The sequence below is a fragment of the Falco naumanni genome, chromosome 8, assembly GCF_017639655.2.
Source record: "Falco naumanni isolate bFalNau1 chromosome 8, bFalNau1.pat, whole genome shotgun sequence".
Classification (NCBI taxonomy): Eukaryota; Metazoa; Chordata; class Aves; order Falconiformes; family Falconidae; genus Falco; species Falco naumanni.
The window spans coordinates 45,447,670-45,468,078 of record NC_054061.1 but is presented as its reverse complement, the minus strand read 5'-3'; the positions used below and the strand labels follow the sequence as shown (position 1 = coordinate 45,468,078).

The 20,409-nt window shown below is 41.7% G+C and overlaps 1 protein-coding gene across 6 annotated transcripts in view; it reads right to left on the bottom strand.

Moving 5' to 3' along the window:
* The window catches only part of MAP3K20 (mitogen-activated protein kinase kinase kinase 20), a 92,175-nt gene that overhangs the window by 29,162 nt on the left and 42,604 nt on the right, over positions 1-20,409 (bottom strand). For all 6 annotated transcript variants that reach the window (XM_040602586.1, XM_040602587.1, XM_040602589.1 and 3 more), the window contains 4 exons: positions 18,953-19,039; positions 15,280-15,354; positions 10,229-10,335; positions 4,093-4,228 (listed from right to left, as the gene is read on the bottom strand). In XM_040602586.1, coding sequence (XP_040458520.1) covers positions 4,093-4,228; positions 10,229-10,335; positions 15,280-15,354; positions 18,953-19,039 — 405 coding nt within the window. The remainder of the gene's footprint in view (positions 1-4,092; positions 4,229-10,228; positions 10,336-15,279; positions 15,355-18,952; positions 19,040-20,409) is intronic.

Below are 20,409 nucleotides of genomic sequence, written 5' to 3'. Positions count from 1 at the left end.
AAAGTGCAAAATCACTGAGTCGCATGGCAAGACATGGTAGCAGAGCTTTCATGACAAAAGAAGGTTCAAACTCTTCAATCCTTCTATTTTGTATAACATAAAACAGAATGTGACATTTCCCAGCCAGGCGGACTGGCTCCCAAGGCAATGCGGTACAACAGAAGTCTGAGTGAGTTGCTTAATTGAACCTTTCAGGATTGAAGAATAAATTGCGTTAAGATCAGAGAACCCAAACAAGCTCCCAAGGTTTGGTGCAGAAGTAGCAGCCCTCTAAACATCAGAAATAACAGCAGCAGTATTACTTGTGCAAAGACTGGTTCTGAGTGTATGCTCAAAAGGAGAGGAAGGGGTCACCCTGTGATGGCCACAATCAGAACCCAGCCTCTCGCCAATGCAAAGGACACGGGGACGGGCCTCCAGCTTGCACCAGCACCTTGCTTCTGGAAGATGTCCCAGGGAGGAGCAGGCAGGGGAAGAGGGGCTGGTTTGGTTGGCTGGTCAGCTGCTTCAGCTTGGTTGCTCTTTCTTTTTTTTCTTTTTACTTTTTTTTTAAGTGATATCAATCGATACCTGCTATTTGGTTGTACATCATATTAAATCCCTACTGATTTAATCTTTACCTACAGATAATGGTATTTTGCTGAGCCAGTCGATTTGTAATAACAAATGAAGCGTGCCTTTCCAGATAAATAATGACTAACGCCTCTTCAGAGTGGCCGGGCTAGTAACCTCTGTGACACACTTGCCTGTTCTCCGCAGGGAGTAAAAACTCAGGAGTTTCATCCTAAATTAAGCTACCTACTAAAGCAACAGCAAAGGAGCTGTGTGTGAACACCTCAACTGGCCTTTCTTTCCACAGCTGTCTGCAAAACTACCTGTCCCAAATTCATGATTTTCCACATCTTTTTTAACCTAATCAGAAACCTAACTGAAGAATCAATGGCACTTGGGTCACACAGAGTTACAAGGGTCATTGTGGTGATGCCCTGGTCTGTAACACAGGAGGCTACATAGCCAGGCTGCCCACAGAGTGACCATTTCTCAGCAAAACCACTGATACTGACAAATTGTCTATCATTAAAAAGGACAGTATCTATATTTTGTCACTCTTGAGTTTTCCCTGCTTACGCTGGCTTCCTCTTCGTGTTGTGGTTAACAGAAGTTAGTGAGCATGGTTTAAGAAACAAAAAATTAAGAAGCTGGAGAGATGGGGTGCCGTACTTTTCATGCGTCCTATGGCTAAGTGATGAAAGAACCTGCAGCTAAGCTTCTGTACACCTGGCTTTATAGGAAAAAACAATTACACCATCACCAGAGCGCTACTCAGATCAAGGACACCAAAAGCTCCTACGGATGAAGAGATCTAGCCACAGAAACAAGATGCTCAGCACACATGACTCACTTCCAAGGTAGTTCTTCTGTCAGCTACCGGAGTTTTAGCCACTTTAGATCATGGAAAAGCATCCCCTGACATATGGGAAGAATTCCCTACAAGAATCAAAGCAGCTGCAAAACAGCTTTCCACTAAAATACATTGCTGGGTGTTTGTCCAATGCCTGGCAGCGGGTTAGCTGTGAACGGGCTGTAACTGTGGCTCATTTAATGAGTTGTAATCACCTTACTTTGTACTTTGCCATCTTGTTATCTGGAGAACTTTGGAACTCTTTGCAAAAAGGTGTCACGCTGCATATGATAACTATCATGAAAAGATCCTTATAGATGGCTGGGATCCCCAGTCTCTGTGCAAGCCACTGTTCTTCTTAAATGACCACCTGCAGGTGCATGGCACCAGAGGTGAGCGTCTGGATTTTATGTCTTGCTCACTGTCTTCCTCTAAATATGAGCTTCAGCTTAGCTACATACACTCCCTTCTTAAAGTCAGGTCTTTCAAAAGAAGTCTCCCATTTCACTGCAGCTGTGGATAAATTTTACTCCTCCAAAAGGCTCCTGATTCCCTTGTGCAAGAGGCTCTTGGAGATCTGCACAAAGGGAATTTGCAGAGATCAGACTCAAAGGTGTCTGTTGTGTAAGACACAGCAGAAATGGGGTCAAAACAAGAGCAGGGAGAAAACTACTTTCACAGAAGTGTTTCTGAAGATTGGCCTCATCCTTCTCTCATGCTGATGTATGTAAAGCTATACCTTATTCTTTGGAGTAGGAACAGCCTGCCACTAATAGCTACCTACCGTGCAGGATGGCAGGACGAAGCTTCTACCAACCCTGAAACACTGGAGAATCAAGTGGAAGAGACAGCTTCCCTGTTCTCCTTTCACTTGGTTGGAGTTTCTCCTCCTGCACACCGCTTTAGCAGTATCTGTTGGCCTCTGGTCTTCACTGCAGAGCAAAACTAAGTGACCACAGAGAGCAGAGCGGGGATGACAGTACCAGCTAAGGCACAACAAGGCCTAGTGTTGGTTAAGAACGAGATATAAGCCTAGTGGGCACCCTAAGCTGTGTTATTAGCTCTGGTTGCAATATCTTTACTACTGCTTTTACAGCCAAGATAGCTTAAAAATCGAGCAGTGCACCTCCCTGTTGCAATCCTCCAGTTTGATACTGCTGAAGACATACCCTGAACCGAGGGAGGTAGGGAGGTAGACACTTGATTCCAAGGATTGCAGCCTGCAAACAGAATACCCAGGGATATTTTGCAAATGATTTACAACCAATCCTGCTTGAATGAGCCAAATTTTGCTAGTATTTCAAATTTTTTTTCAAACAGAAGGGCTTTTTTTTTTAAAGTTGTTCCATGTAACAGTTCACTAAAGATCTATGGAAAAAAACAAATCTGTATTTCTCTATTAGAAGAAATTGCATTTAAATGCAATAGGAGAGTTGGGTTAATGTTACGCAGAAAGATAGTTCATGCTCAGCACAACAGGCCTCAGCACAATGCTTTACTCTTTCAGCAATACCAGCTCTAAGTGAAAAGTCTAAGTCATAAGCAAGTACAGCATAAAAACCCCTAGGGCCTTCCTCGTGGAAAGATTTGCTCATTAAGGCTGTGTCTCATGCTGTGCTCAGGATAGATGATGACCCACAGCTCAGTTACTGGAAGTTTGCAAGCGTTAAAGCAGGCATATAGATATCTACTGAGAACATACAATATCTGCACATAGGAAAACATTCATTCTTCATGATTTCATTACTGCATGTTCACAGCTGGAACATGAATGCAACTTCATTCAAACACCAGCAATAATCTCTGCCTTAAAAACAAGTTTTATGTAAGTGGGTCTGGTTGGAATCAAGGTTACAAGTAGGATAAAATTGTGCATGAGAATACTGCATAATATAGCAATATATGCTACTGCAACCTTAATTTGGTATTTGTTTTGGTGAGTGCTTCAAAAACAAGTAGGTAATGCAGTATTTTTCTTAAAAACAATTCTGTTGTAGTATGTCTAGCCATGCATTAACCCTGTGGTCCTCCCTCTGCCAATCAGTAGTCAAGAACATCACAATTTCATTAAGAAATTCAAGGTAATCCAACAAAGGGGTTTTGTTCAATTTATTAATAGAAATGTGGCAATCCTAACAGCTGGTAACTGGCCAGTACAAGTATGTTAACTAAAATTATGAACAAAGCCCTAAATTAATACTTCAGATTTTGACCCCCTTTTCCACAGAATAGAAATTTGCTGCTTCTCAAAGAGAAAGAACAGAACAATAAAAAAACCTCAAATTACATAGGTTTCCCAAGCCACCTTCTGCAAGAAACAAATGATTCTTACATTTAAGACTGAATCCTACATCCATTCAAGTCAACAGCTTTCTAGTTGAAAAATGAATTTATTTAATGCAATAAACTTTTAAAGCTGAGAACTGCAAATAAATCAATGGGAAACTGCTTAAGTGCCCATGGCACAATACGAACTGTCAGCAGTATATGATATCTAATGTATTAAGATGAAACTTTAAAAAACAGTATAGTTATTTGCAGTGATGTAATAAAACAGACTTTAATTGGGCCAAAGGAACAACTATAAAAAAACAGGGGCACTATTTCCTTGGCGTGTCTTTAGATTTACATAGACAAAGCTCCAAATACTTTCTGAAATAAGATGAAAGGTTGAATTATTGTCTACTTACGGGAGTATTGGATTGTTCAGTCAACTTCTGCTCCCACATCCTCAAACGTCGCTCCCGTTCCTTTAGCTCCTGCTCTTTGAAGCTCAGATCACGCTCCAGTTTCTTTAGTCTCTCTAAGGTTGCCTCAATTTCACATCTGCATGGAGACAATTTGTTACGTCTTGTCTTTTCCTGACACATATAAATTGTTCATAATTCCCACTTCAATGTTCATTAAATGTGAAAGGCTGAGAAGTGCAACACCAACTCAAGCAGTTCATTTAATTACCAAATGCAAAGCCTTTCAGAGCTTTAAGAAAAACTGGCAATGTTTATACTTGAGAATAACTGTAATACCTTCAGTTGAAGAAGAATAACATTTAAAACAGTAAAATGCCATATAACATTTTATATAACAACAGTTTAAAAACTAAAATGTCGTCTTTTCCCTCAACATCATGAAACATAATCTTAACCATAAAGAAACTGCATTAAGAACTGGTAATGGGACTATTATTAGCAACACAATATGGGCAGTCTAAGAAGCCCATTTGCCTGGGTTTATAACTTTGCTATAAATATTACTTGGACTTAAGATACACAGAAGCAGCACTGGGGTGTTTTTCCCACTTACTTCCTGTTTCTCTGGGTGAAAATATAAGAGAAAGAATATAAACCATGATATGACCCAGCCCTGAAAATGGTTAAAAATACAAGCTTTTCAAGTTAGGAACAAAAGGCTTTGGTTTACCTTCTTCTGCCTCTCACCATACCTGCAAAGGTGTGAAAAATGAGAAAGGCAGAAGTGAAGGCAGTACTCTAAGAAGCTTTGGACACTGTCTTTGTTGGGTTGCACTGCATGTACCTCATCCCTTCACAAAGTGCTCTGACATGCTTTCTGATGGACAGCATCTTTCAAACACATGAACTGAACTGCTCTTGGAAAAGAGTTTAATCAGTTTTGCACTACAAATGCAGGGCATATATTAGGAGGCACAGGAAAACAATTCTGTCACTAAATTCAGCCACATTTTTCTGCTTGTAAGATCACCAAAGAAAAACCTCCAATTTGTATCAGAGGTTGTATTTCCATTTAACAGACCATTTCTGTGACTGACTGGGAGACTGTGCACTGCCTGGCACCTGTGTTTTGACTATTACTTCAACTGTTTCCTGTTCACACTGTGGGAGTCACAGCATTTCTTTTTCCTCCTAGAGAGAGCGAGCTCCTAAGGAGCCTGAGATCCTAAAGAGAGCTCTGAAGACAGCTATTGGGACTCTGCAATGCCAAATCTTCTGCTCAGACTTTCACATTTTCCCTTTGTAAACACACTGCAAACAAAATCTGCTTTTTAATGTGGTTTTTTTTTTTTGAAACAATTAAAAGGACTAACAAAGTTAGTTGTCATTTCTATTGGGGGGGCAAGGAGGAGAGAAAAAGAGAAGAAAATTGTGTCTCCCTGTAAATTTCTCATAGCATGGAATGATTAAGTTCTTCTCCAGTATCAAGCTAAAGGAGTTCAGGCTCTCAGTGTGGGAAAACGCATACCCAAATAGCCTATTTAAGTAAATATTTCAAGTGTGTCAAATCTTACAGATTTCCTACTTTAACAAGGCATCCCTGTCAGAGCGCAACGCTTACCAAGTACAGTGAAAGGATTCAGAGCTGGAATAACTAGCAAACTCTACCACCACGCTTAATTCCGCTGCAAAAATCAGCCACCTGGGGCAAGGGCACTTATCACACTTAAATCCTGCTGAGTGAGCTGTTCAATGTGGTGGTCAGAACAAATGCCCCTCACAATTATTATGCTTCAGATTTGAAGCAAAATTCTCTCTCTTATTTAGGCATGCAAAGGTGAAGGTTGAAATCTGTGCTGGGTAGAAAGTGGTCACACATCCTAAAGAGATAATAAAGGATCAACACTAAAAACCACTGGACAGAAGGGCAGAAAGTGACTCCTCTCCAAACACTCATTTCTCTACCGTAAACTCCTTCTGTTGGGTGCAACATATGCTATACAATCTACAGTGGGAACTACAGAACAATTTGAGCATAGTTGCAAGCGCTGCTTTTCTTAGTTTGTCTCTCAACATCACTGCTACTTGTATGCAACTCCGTAATTTTTAAAATATGTAAATTAAGTTATCTTTTAAATAACATTCTGCACTGGGAACATCCTGGTAACGATAGCTTTCTATATATCAAAAGTCTATTTTGTGCTGTAATTACCTCTCTTCATCAGATAGAAACTTCTCTTATAATAAAAGGTCAGTCTGTGAAAACGGTTGCATTCTGAAAAATAATTCCACTGTATAATAAAACAGTGTAATTAAATAGAAAGCTAACGTACATTGCCCAGTTAATGAGTCTTACTTCATAAATGAAGCAGCTTGAAACATTATACATGGTAGGGCATGTGGATTTGTTTGCTTCTGTTCTGCAATCTGAGCTTACTGGCTTTTCTAGAATAATCTCATTCTGTGACAGTGAGGAATGTTTACTGTATTATTAGAAACTATAAACAGTTACAGATTAAAAACAATGACTGGCATTTGTTTATATGACTTGAATTGCTACAGATACACTAATATAAGTATCACTAATAGACTATTTTAATCATTAGAATAGGCATTCGTGGGGAGAGGATGGAAGGAGAAATGCAGTTAGTACATCTGACTAAATGCAGACAAATGTGATCTCTCACTGAATTGGAACATCATTACTTCAACAGTAATTTTTTCCTACTGTAATAAAAAAGACCTGAGAAAGAACTCCAAAAAGATCACAGAACATGAACTTAAACATAAGGCAGACCTGTGCAACTTCATCATTAAGATAGCGGCCCTCTTGGATTAAATAAGAAAAACATGAAGGGTAGAACAGTTAGGAAATAAGATACTGAATTATTTTAATGAAATGAAAGAACAGGCAGATTAAAATTATTATTAATATAAACACCAAGACCAGTAAACATTGCAAATGCAACCATGTTACAGATAGGTCAAAGTGTCCTTTTTCTTATCACCTCTGTCGGTCACGTATAGACTCGGCCCACTCTCACTTTTCACGCCAGCCAGCCAGCCAGCGACATTGAAGACTCTGGTTACTTGCCATTACAGATACATTTTTTGCATGTGTCTATACAAAAAGAACCTCACCTTGCCTTTCTTAATAGCGGGAAAAAATGTAATCCAGCTTGTCTGAGCTTTGATTTGCTTTGGTAAGTGCAGTATCCCTGTGAAAGTGCAGTATCTGGATCACTAATTTGGAGGTCCCTCAAAGGAACAAGCATAACCTTCGCTTTTCCCAAGCCCACTCTTCTCCGGGGCTCTGACAGCCGGGCTTCATTAAAATTCCCTATTTCTCGGTAACGCATCTCATTCTTTCCCTATTCCTGGTTCAACAATCTCTTTGCAAATCACTATGAGCTCAAAAATATTAAAAAAACAAAGCAATGAGTAAAAGCAAAGATTTTTCAATGCAGAAGTTAGCACACACTAAACTTCTGTGCAACTGTACTAGAAATGGTTTTAGCCTGTTTTAGCTTATCCCTTCGGATCACTTCATGCATACAAGTCTCTAATCCACTTTAACCTGCACATTTTGTGCATACTTTCTGTTCATTTGCATTAACCATGAGTGTCTCCATGCCGGTATTGCTTTTGCATCACGGAAGGCTGCCGTTACCAGAACCAGGTAAGAGGAGAGTGCCGCCCTTCCCCTGCGCCCCAGCAAGACCCCACACAGCTCTGGGTCTTTCTGCGCTTGCGTGTTCACTTTCACTTAATTCAGAAATCATCTTTGGTTTTGGCCAAATCACGCCCTCTCATGCATTTTATTTTCTCTCTTACATTTCCTTGTTTCCAAGCCATTTATTCTTAAAAAAAAAAAAAAAAAAAAAAAAAGCAGCAGCCAAATTACTTTTAACACAAGTTTCCATGGTAAGAAGTTCTTCTGTGCCTTGGTAGTGCCAAAACCCTTTTTCTTTCTACTTGGCTTTCTACTGGCACCTTGTTAGCCATTCCTCACCTGGGCAATTTCAGTGCATCAAAATAAAATCTGCAGGAAACACTTGGCCTACCCGCGTCACGTTCCAAGAAATTAATCCATGTAGTGAAAGACAGAAGTTGAACATTACCAAACGTTAACTAGCACGGCTTTTGTTCTGCTATATTGGCAAGATTTAAGTAGTTATTTGTTTTTCCTGAAGGAATTTAAGTTTTTAAAGTATTTTTACTATATAGGGGTGTATCAGAAATACCTCACTGGGGGATATTTTTCTTCTAGCCCTCCTTGTACTCTGCCTGCTGCCAAAACCGCAATACGACCGTGCAGAGTCTGCACAGCTAACGGCGGCCAAGAGATGCGGTTTTACACTTTAAATATCTGTCACCTGTCCGAAGCCTGAGCACACGGATTTGGGCGGCAAGCGGGCACACTGCCAGCACCACAAAAGCAACGCCACGGATAACATCCCCGCGATGCGACTGAGAGCTGGGCATGGGCAAGGGGGTGCTCGGGGGGAGCCGCGCAGCGCTGCCCGCAGGGAACGTGTCCCGGCCCGGCCTGGCCCCGGCAGGCGCAGGTGCAGGCAGGCACAGGTGTAGGCAGGCGCGGGCGGGCAGGCAGGGGCAGGTGGGCTGGGGCAGGCGGGCACAGGCACGGGTGGGCACAGGCACAGGCGGGCACAGGTGGGCACAGGCACGGGCATGCACAGGTGCAGGCAGGCACAGGCGCAGGCGGGCACAGGCGGGCACAGGCGCAGGCGGGCACAGGCAGGCACAGGCGCAGGCGGGCACAGGCGCAGGCGGGCACGGGCACAGGCGGGCACAGGCGGGCACAGGCGGGCACGGGCACGGGCACAGGCGGGCACAGGCGCGGGCGGGCACGAGCACGGGCACAGGCGGGCACAGGCGCGGGCGGGCGCAGGCGGGCGCTGCCGCCAGGAGGTGGCGCGCTGCCGCCGCCGGTGCCGGTGCCCGAGGCCGCGGGGGCTGCCGCCGGCGCTGCTGAGTCAGGGCAGGAGCCCCGGCCCCCCCGGCCCCAACCCGCTATTTATACTCCCGCCACGTGACCGGGGGCGTCCCGCCGCCAGCTCACTTTTTCCAGGCGCCCGGCTAGCGCAGCACGCCTCGCTCTCCCGTGGGAGCCTGCGGAGGATGCGTGGGACGCTGGATCTGAAACCTGCCCCGTTTCCCCGCGCTCTTCCCCGTCCGCCAGCCGCCCCTGCTCCAGGTTTCTTCGATCCCTGCGCTGCCTGCAGGCAGGGAATCTTCCCGTTATTTCTGCTCCCAGCTCACCTGGAGCTGCGCCAACGCTTCTTAATATAGACTGAGGCACGACCGTCTGGTAAAGATCTTCTGCCTCTGCAGATCTGTTTTCAGTTTTCTTTTGCAAACAGAAAGATGTGCTGCGAGGCTGCAAGCTTTCCCATCAGGAACAGGGTTTTGAAGTTTTGGCACGTACAGAAAAAAGGCCAAAACTTTTCATGTGAAACTGCGTTATGCAATCAAATTGTCTCAAATCTCATCTCCGTTTATAATCACTTATGAATAAAAATTACACTCAGCAATCGGTGAAATCATCCACTCAATTGATGCGGGTGCGCTGTGCAAAAACAGGGCTGGCCTGGGTGTGTGTGTGAGCTGAATGCATGGACACAAAGCCAATGCAAAGGCGGGTATGCACAAAAAATGGCAGAATGCATACAAGCAAAGACAAATGGAGGCTTGATTTGGAAAAAACAATACCATTCCTTTTAATTTCTTTTTAAATATAAACATATGCCTATAAACTTTCTATGAAAACTGCATCAAACATACATATACCTGAGTTGTTTTGACCTCACACGACTGACTGAAAACACGTAATCGGTTTTAAGATGCGAGTCATAAAACCATAAATATCATGACACCTAAACCAGTGGAATAATAAGTATAGGGTACAGCTAAGTGCATTGGCTCCTAATGCAAGTTTCACAACATTCTGGGCATTCCTGAAAAACAACAAGGTAAGCTGCATTCTAAAAATACCTCAAGCGCAGATATTTTCTACCAACACATCATCAGTCTGATGTCCTTCTGAAAAGAATATGGACTCACACCATTTCAAAGGAAAACCACATCATTTCATCTTGGGAGGAAGGAAACTTACCTCCACTCCGCCTTGTTATGCAGGAATGAGTTACACTGGTCTGGAAGGCTGCTGTCATTTGACATAGATTCCAGGATTGAAATGATCTGCTTGAAAGACGGCCTTTTCTGAAGACAAAACGACAACAACAAACAAACAAAAACAAAACACAGCATTTGCATTCACATACAACTACTACTGCGTAAAATTATTTGCAGGATTTTTTCAATAGAAAGACTGCAAGCAACAGAAATTGGGATGCTGTTTTCTGAACACAGCATCCTACGAGACAACTAAATTTGTAAATGTTTTTTTTTTTTGTTCTTCCCACTGAAGAAGAGGTCAGTGTGGGAAGAGTCACATAAGCTCGTAGGGCTCAAGCCTTAGCTCCGTCTCCTCCCATACTCCTCCTCCAGTAAAACCTTTTGGTACCCAATAAGAGCATTACACAACATTAGTAGAATCAATAACCATCAAGATTCTTAATTCTGAACAATAAAGTTTTCCTCAAGCTAAGAAGGAAAATCTTGCCAGAAGGAGAAGGCTGGACTCATTAGCAATGGGTAATTAGACAGATGCCCTTTTACAGGCAGTAACCCAAACTCTTTAATGTGTGAATAAGTTACTTAGCTGCCCAACAAAAATGGGTTTCTGTCTGCGGTTCCCCCCTTGCAGAAGACAGACTTTCCAGATAAACCTCTCACTTTGCCACCTCAGCAGCAGCTGGGGAAGGAGGGAAGACTGAGGCTAGAGCCGGGTGTCTCGACTGGCAGCCAAGCTCATGCCAGTGTTCTCTTCTGTCCTGGGCTCATTTACTGAACTTTTGGTTCCAGTGCTCTCCATCCAGCACCCACTGTGCTCACTAGTCACGGAAAGAAGTTAAAACTTTTCTGTATTTTCTACTTTCCCCTTAGTCCCAAAAGGAAGCTATGAAGTAGGATAATAATTGAAAAAGCCACAGTTAGATGTTTCTTGAAAGAGCGCTGACTCTGTTAGTCTGTTTGACAGACCCCAGACAAGGTTGAGACAAAAGGTTGAAACAAAACGTAGATACATAATAAGGGGATGATGCACATTCTCTCTCTATCGTGCCTGTAATTGTACCATTTCTGCTAAAATTACAGATGCTGCAATTAAAACGTGCATTTTAATTCGGGAGCACAAAAACAATTAGGAACAATGCTGAGGTGTCTCTCCCAGGAAGATCCAAGTGATTTCCACATTATAAAAGAACGACAATTTCTTTCTTTTAAATGTCAAACAGCATGAAAAAGTGTCAAATGCATAACAAAAAAAGAGACAAGCTCTCTTATACTGTAATGCTGCACTATCTGGCTGTAACTGGAGGCTTTGTCTGTCACTTTTTGGTCCATCTCTGTGATTTCAGGCAACAGGCAGTTGGATGAGCTATGCAGATTTTCTTTGCAACAGTGCCTGTCGCATCCACCACGTACTTATAGTTTGGCCCCCAGCCCAGCGTCCATGGAGCGGCAACCTGGGCGCATACAAGCAGCATGGCAGCAGGTGCCTATTCAGCTGCACATTGCTTGCACTTGTTGATAAAAGTCCCAGTGTGGAAACCCAGTCAGGTCCCCCCTGCATTTACAGGGGGGCTGGAGGAGGCAGCAGTCCTCCCCCTACATGCATGGTGCTGCTGGACCTGCCACAGCTGAGCAGACCCTCTGAACACGTCCTGAAAGAGCATGAACCCCCCCAGTCAGGGAGTGTGCCGTGCCAGGGGCGCAAAGCACAATATTCACCCTGACACCAACCAGGACGCACAACTCTGGTGCAGCTTTAGGGCAGGAGAACTTCTCAGCAGCCCTCACACCCTTCTTGCTGCTACAGCTGCATCTCTTGTAACCAACCTAGCAGTGGCTGTGAAATGCTGAGGGGATTCAAGAGCCTCCCAAATGGTGAAGAAGTTGCCAGACACGATCATGGCTCCCCACCAATACACCAGGGTACTGTCTCTGCTACGTACTGTCCAACAGACTGGCAGGTGTGTAATATGCCTGTAATAAACTAATTTTGTTTTCAGGAAGAGATGAAGGGCAAACATCCCCATGTTGCATTAATTACAGTATTTTATGGCTTATTTAGATTTCTTTTACAAAGCACTTTTCAGGAGTTTTGCTTGCTCCTTCTTTCTTGGGGGTATACTGGGAGGTATAGGGCAGGCCTGACACCACATAAGCACAGTCAACATTACTATCAGGTCTGCCTGGAGTAACTGGAGTGGAGATGGTGACAGAGAACAGGACTTTTACTAAGGGTGGGTGAAAGGACCAACTGACTGATTCGGGAGGAGCAGCACTCTTTGGGTCCTATGCTGCAGGCAAAGGAGCTGTTGAGCTGCACAACTGGAGCTGCAGCAAACGCACAGTCACACAGTGCTGACAGAGCTTGGACATCTCTGGCTGTGCGATTTCTGTGAACAGCCACGAGCTACCCTGCTACCTTTGTAGCTGCCAGATTTACAAGTACCAGTTTCCTGGGAGGCAAAGCTGACAGGAAGACACAAGTCTACACTGCCATGTGGGTTTTGTTGGTTTCTTCACCCTAGGCAAGGATGATTTCTGATTTAATAAATGCACTATAAGTGCAGACTGATACCTTGGTTAAAACTGGCAAGAAAGGATTGATGAAATTGGGAGCCCAAGCTGAGAAGCTTTTTTTTTTTTTTAAAAAAAAAAAGAGAAAGTCTTATTTTCAGTGGATGACTGCTTAGCACTTTCTAGACAGTCAGGCGTCTCAAGTCAGTCCTTGCAAGAGATTCTTAAAATACCAAGGCATGAGTCGCCTTTGAAAACTGCTTCCCTTTATATCTATGATGTCTCTCACAAAAATCTTTAAAATATATGCCCCTCCAGCAATAATTCTGGCTGCTGTTCCATTCAATATTTCCTACTAAACAGGTCTGCATAAAAACAGGATATTTAATCCATATGGCTTTCCTTTCTTGCTGCTTCTCTGTTTCCAGGTTTCTGATTTCCATTAAAATATTCACTAATATATAAACATCTTTGATGTTAAAGTGGGGATAAACTGAAGGAACAGATGAAATGAGAAAGAACCACTCACCTGTGTTTCAAAAGCAAGTATCCCCAGTAACAAAAGGCCTCAGTGATGAGCAACCTTGTTTGCACCATTATGTAGTACCCAAGCAAAAGCAGCTTGTTTGGTAGAGATTTTAACATGTGGAAGTAATTATTTAAGATACGTAGTTAAACAGAGATTGTTCTTGAATAATTACTGACTTAAAATAATTAGTAATTAACATTTTAGTAAAATGTTTTGAACCCACTAGGGACTGTTTGTTTCAACTAGCACAGTTTAAACTGTATAAAGATTACCATTACAAATATCATGTGGAGCAATGCACTAGGGACATTTTTCTCCATATATGAAGAAATTCTTAAGAATTCAAAGCAAAGTTAGTAACTACCCATTTCCTATGAGGTATGAGCCATGTCTGATACTCCAGCTGCTTTGCAGCAGCTCTCCAAGTGTATTCCTTAGCCCCACAGTAAATGCACATTCCTCTTTTCTCAGGGGTAAGCCACCCAAAGACACCTCATGCCTTCTGTGGGCTAAAAGTGTGCACCTCAGCAATTGCTTTTGAGCAGCTGGCATCCTCAAGCTCACCCCCGCTTGACCTTCAGTAACTTGTTCATGCACTGACTATCTGATTTTCTAAAGCTAATCCTTGCTAAAAGGGAACGTTACACAGAGCAGTATTTTAGAGGAGTGTGCTCCATCTTTTGGTCATGCAGGCCACACAGCCTTTTATCAAGGCATTTTGAGAGCTTTAAGTAGTGAACCTTTCCCAACACGTGACTGAATAAGTCAGTCACATGCCCAAACTGTGACCAGAGATTACTTCATTTCAGTCATGTGAACAAAGCATTTATAATTGCTTAACAGAAGAGAAGCTGCATGAAAAAAGCAGCAAAGAGGAGACTGTCAGAAAAACCCATCAAACACAAGATTCACTCTTGCACACATCAGAGACACCTCCGGGAGCACTGCTCCCAGGAACCAGCTCACAGCCAGGTGAATTACTCAGGCAGACAGAACTCTGCCTGACGGCTGACCATCCTTCTTTTACAACATGCAGATCCCTCCCTCTCCTTGAAAAACAGCAACAGCCTTCTGGACACTTAGATATGTAGCTAAATCAAGGCAGAGTGCAAGCTCATCTAGTATGTGCTGCAATTACAGAAAAGCAGTTCCAGTAATTCTTATTCTATGGCATTTGTTAGTGATGCTGACACTTGGGAGTAGTTATTAAAGGTACTATTTCCTTTCCTTTCCTCTATATACTATACTTCCCTCTCTCAAATACCTTCATAAGCAAAGGAATTGGATACTAATCCTTGGTAATAAAGCTAGTATGCCCACAGGCTCTTTCCAGCCAGTTTTATGTACAACAGGATGGTAGCAGAGTCCATTTAAAGAATGTTAACTCCCATAATATACAAAAACTTTTACCGACTAAATACTCTCTTTAATTTCTCTTGTAGTTTATTCTTGTAGGGGCAGATTAATACTGACAATAGTTTGGTTCTTTAACTTGTATGTCTACTCTGTTTTCATGGTTAAAGAGTATATTACAGTACTTCTCTTATTACAGCAGAATTGATATAAAGCTCATCATTCCAAGTCCTAAGGGAAAAAGATCAGGAAAGGTTTAATGTTAATTTAGAATGCATTGCTGCTGCTTCTACCCTCATTTTACAGACTTTTTGACTATTGGAAGAAAACAGGAAAGAACAATTTTTCTCTTGCTCCAAAATGACTACACTGTTGCCATCTCACATTGTTTATGGCCATTGTCTTTAGTAGCCAGGTAAGTTAGTAGCACTCTTGATTAAAAGGGAAAGAGAGACATTTAGGTATATATATGTAAACCCATTAAAAAGAGAGCCCCACCTACCTTTGTGAAGAAATGTGTCTGTCAGCATGCATCGATACTGTTAGCTGAGACTTGTCCTCCAAAGAAATGCTAACACACTTGGCAAAACAAGGCAGGAGGTGGTGGTATAGAAATCAAACACCCATTAAATTACCTTTGAATCGGCATCCCAGCATTGGTGCATCAGTTCCGCAAAACTCTGGGGACAACTGCTTGGAATGGTTAATCTCTAATGGAGAGAGAATGTACCAGTTATTGGAAGCATTTCCCTTTAAGCCGCTACTAACAGATTTCCTATAAGAACAATGCAATCAAAAGTAGTAAAACACACTCTTCTTTCTTCTGAACACAATACAAAAACTTATTATTAAAGAAAAATCATAATTACTAACACTAGCGAGATGTACAATTAATTAATAGACCTGTAAGGAAGGAATGGAACTAATGCACAAATGGAGCTCCTTAAGAAAGCTCAGAGACAAGGAAGTAAAAATGAGACAAACAGCTTTTAATACTAAAACATAGCAGTTTGTGGAGGTTACTGCATGGTATTCTAAGATGCTTATCGAGGCAGGCATAACATACAGCCTGCCTTAATTCCTTTCTCCCACACAGATGATCCAGCTGTACAATACTATAATCACTTTTGATACAACAAATGGCTGAAATATGGATCACATTAACTGAGTGAAAAAGAGTTAAGTGAAGCTCTACATGACACAAGAGACGTTTCATGAGCCTGTGGTCAGAAGGATTAATGAGGACATGCAGATCTCAGAAAGCACTCAGAGAGCACCGTGAACTCATATAAATATTTCCTGATGACTGAAGACAGGGAGTTGTTGGTTACAGCCAGGACCACTGACTACAGAGAGTCAGTTTGAAGCTTGTCTGGTTTCCTTTGCTGAGAGTTTTAAACCATGAAAAGATTCCCTCAGCCAGTCTTAGAAGACTTTTAGTTTAAAGACTCTGCCTCCAGACTGGAAAGCCTAAAAGCAAATCCTTTCTCATATATACACACAGAGACACTGAAGCCTCTCTGGCTGGTTAAATGTGCATCCCAACAACATTACACATATAAGGAGATCCCTCTGCTCCAGCTAAGGCCGTTAACCAACTTCACATGTTTCATACTAAATTAAAAAAACATACATAGATAAGAAACAGTTACTCAGTGAAAGTAAGTCCAAATATAAGAGGGGTCAGACTGGAAAAAGGGTTCCCTGTCCTGTAACAGGTGAGAACCAGGTATTACAGTCCTGTTCAGATCAACCTGCCAGGAAGACCCTTTCATCAGTCCAACTATTGTCATTGCAGAAGCAAAGCAGAGCAAGTTGTCTCAAACTGTACCATTGTATTACTGCAGCATGACCTGCAAAGCCTTACAAGCCACAGCAGCCAAAGCAAGAGTTAACAAATTCTGCTGCTCCACAAGCATTTGAACACCATGAAAACTGGAAACATGAGATACAGACCCAGGGCACTGCAGGAGTATGATCATTAAAATAATGTAATACCTTAAGGTGCAAAGCTTTCTGTGCAAGAAATACACAGAAATTTGTACAATGCATAAACAAATTGTACTGGTGCTTGATCTCTGGTTGACTCATTAGCCTAAAAATACACTGGCTAGTCTTGCTGAAGTACTTGTGTGTAACCCTCACTGTTCCAGGAGGTGGAAAATCAGTTGCAATTACCATTTATGTGCGTCTCACTTATGCAGAATGTTATCTGTCATACCATATAGAGGTAGCAGGTTCCAAAAGTGTCATATTATAATAAAGATGATTATGAGATTACACCTAGCATAAGCTGAACTCTTGTGTTTTAATATTCCGCAGGAAAAAAATATATACTTATATAGAAATCTACTAGAAAAAGAAAACAAAACACTGTGAAATTATGCTAAGAGTTGAAAAAGACCCATACAGAATCATTCAAATCCACTTCATCTGTTGGGCTCAGACTTTGCGAAGGGGGATTTTTCACCCTACACAATTATGTTTTAGCCTCAGCCCCACACTGATTTTAACAAGAGACTTGCAGTGCAAAAAAATGAAGGACTAGCTCAACAGTGATTCAATTCTGTTGTGAACTGGAACCATGCAACCCCGTTGATGCCAACAGATTGAACTGACAGCAGAATCTGACCCTTGCACTTGCTTTGGCACACAGAAGCTATGAAGAAAAGTAGCACAAGCTGACTTTTACAAGACTTATGCTGGGCATGCTCCCTAAATGATGGCCAGAAGAAATAAAAACTATGTGAGCAAGTGTTACTGCCCTCTAAGCTCCCTGGCACCCTTCCAAAGAAGATGGTAGCAACAGGCTAGTGGCACCTGGCAGACAAACAGCTGGCTCTGAAAATGTCACCCCTTAGGTTTCCTCAGCCATGAGTCACGTAGTCGCCATATCCACATTTTGTTTGTATTGTATTTTACAGTTACTTGCTCTGGAGAACTGTAGAAAATGTGTGTTGTACCCTCTGACATCTTTCAGCGTACGACCACACCTCTTTACAACATTCCCAATGCCACTCTGAAGCCCTTACATAAAACTGCACATGGTATGCACAGGAAACAAATGCTGTTGATGGAAGGCTTTATAGTTTGTCCTTCAAAATGCTGTATGAGGCTTTTCCTAAACTAGGAGAAGGAGCCTCTTTGTGCCTCCTGCTCTGATAAACACTGTAGAAGACCACATTCATAATCTTCACACTGTTAGTGCAGCATTTCCAACTAATTGGTATATCACAGCATCTCTCACCAGAATTAATCCAGTCCTCAAATAGAAGGGGGGGGAGAAAAAAAAAAAAAAAGAGGGGATAAAAAACACCAACAAAAAAAAATTAAACTAAGAGGAGGAAACCTAACTCCTCTGTTTAACTCTGAAGCATTTTGAGAAACAGTTTATGTAGAATAATAGGAACCTGTATTGTACAGCCACTGCCTCGCCATTGTAATGTTTCCCAAGCTTCTGCTGTGTCTAGATAGAGGAGGTTTCATCTTTGTGGAGGATTTCCATGCTTGTCTGTGTGTGGTACAGTCACAACTTTAAATGTTTTTTAAATGTAGTTACTGTCTTTGATATCAAGGGACTATGTGTTCAGATATACGCTCACATGTCCAACTAACTGAAAGCCTCAATTTGTGTGAAGAAGAAAAGCGAGGCTGGGGACACTGTACAAACGGTGTTTACACCACTGAAGTGCTTTTGAAATGGAAAGACTCTGCATGAGGAGGCTTGCAGCTATGCCACAGCCTTGCCGATACCAGTGAGAAGCTCATCTTCAATGTAGTGTTGAACGTAGGTGGCAAAACTGTAATTTCTCTCTTTTTTTAAAACTATTTTTTCTTCTTTTATTTTTGAAATTTTCATCTAAGCGGCAGTTTCTTGTACTATAGTGACTCCTGCTGGGAGAGTTAAGTTGAAGTAGCTGAAGGTCTCTTACAGATATATCAACTCCCGGCCAGTAAAAAGATGTCCTAAACGCAGGAGATGGAGTTAAACTGTTCCCCTACCTTGGACGCAATGGCTTCTTTCATCACTAAGAACAAACCCCTAGGTTTTACAATTGAGACTGAGAAACTAGTACAGTACTTGTACAATTTTTGATCTACAGCATCACGACGTGAAGCTGCAACAATTAGATGTAAAGGGTCCATTCATGAGGAATAACATCACTTTGACCCTTTGTGTTAGCTCCTACTGCTAATCTTTCCATACGCGTGAACTTACTTTCAATTTGAAGAAGATGAAAAAGTCTTTTGCAAAACCCCAATACTGTTTTCTGATCTATGTACCTGAATGTAGAAACGTAGTCTTACCTCGTTTTTTTCCACTACAAGCCAAGCTACTTGTAATCCTTCCAAGCCTTTAAAGGGGACCTCCCTTGTTAGCATCTCCCAGAGAACCTGGAACAGAAAAAAAGAAAAGAATTTTTATTTCTGTACTTTGTATTTTAAATACATTATTAAACCTTGATATAGCACTATTCTGTATCCAATTATCAGGCAACCAGTTTCCATTTGCAGGAACTTGGACCAGTGTTTGTATGCAAGATCCTCTCACTAAATTAATTTGAATGTTTTTGCTTTTTCCTCTACAGAAAAGCAGAGATGAAAAACTGGATTGTGTGGGGTCTAATGCCTGCAATTTTGTGAGAGCCATGGAAAATGCTTTTTAGTTTCTTTGTACACTATAAAGTCCACATTTGGCAGTTGAGACTTGGGAAGACAATGAACTCCTCCTCTCCTTCTCAGTCCCAACTAGACACATCTTTGCTTTGTAGGCATTTTGCATTTAAAAATATTTCTATACGATTGCAACTATGCTTCTCAGTAGTCAGAATATGACCCAAAAGGTATTTGGCTCCTGCGATAGCCTATGAAAATACTAAACATAATTTTGCAAGTGAAACTGCAATTGTTTATCTCCAATTATGTGATTACGTTAAACTAAACATACACAGCATATAGAAAATTACTCTGTTCTCCTTGGTATCTTATAGATGCACTGTCCTTAGATATAGAAAGATCTCATAAGTTTGCATGCTTTTAGCCTTCTAATAACACAGTACCCGAGAATCTAAGCTGTTCAGTAGAAAAGAGTTTGGCATCACCAAAAAAGCTTCAAGCCAATGAATCCAACTAGTTTTTCTACCATAGGGGCTACATATTGGAACCAAATTAAGAGGCCCTTTGTACCTTCACTTGTGTATATGTTTTATTTTTCCTTGTCTTTTTTTTTTAATCAGAACCTTCATATACATAGCTTGTTACAATTATCTACATACAAACTTTTTCTTCTGCTCATATACCACGTGTAACAACAACAAAGACATCGTTTACGTAGGATCTGACCAAATGCATTAAGATCTTTATGCAAGTCTCTGTATTCAAGTATCTACATCCTCACTATTTGGGTTAGTTCCCAGGCTTATTCCAGCTACATCATTTTGAATGTATTCTGGCCAACTATGAAGTTAATTAGAAAGAAAATGTGAGAATATCAGCAGATGCAGCTCAAGCAGAAACAATGCATGGAAGCAGAGCTGGGCATTTAATCAAGTGAACAGGGTAGTCCATCAATAGACCTATTTGAATGGTTCTGCTAGAGTCAGAACACTGATTAGTAAAGGTAAGGGTATCTTGGAAAAATAAGTAAAAAGAGAGTTTTCATGGGAATAAGTAATATTTGGGAAAAGCTATCACAGAGGTATTCAAAGGCACCTCAATTTGTAATTCCAATTATCACCGCTGTACTGGTAGAGAAGGAAACTTAA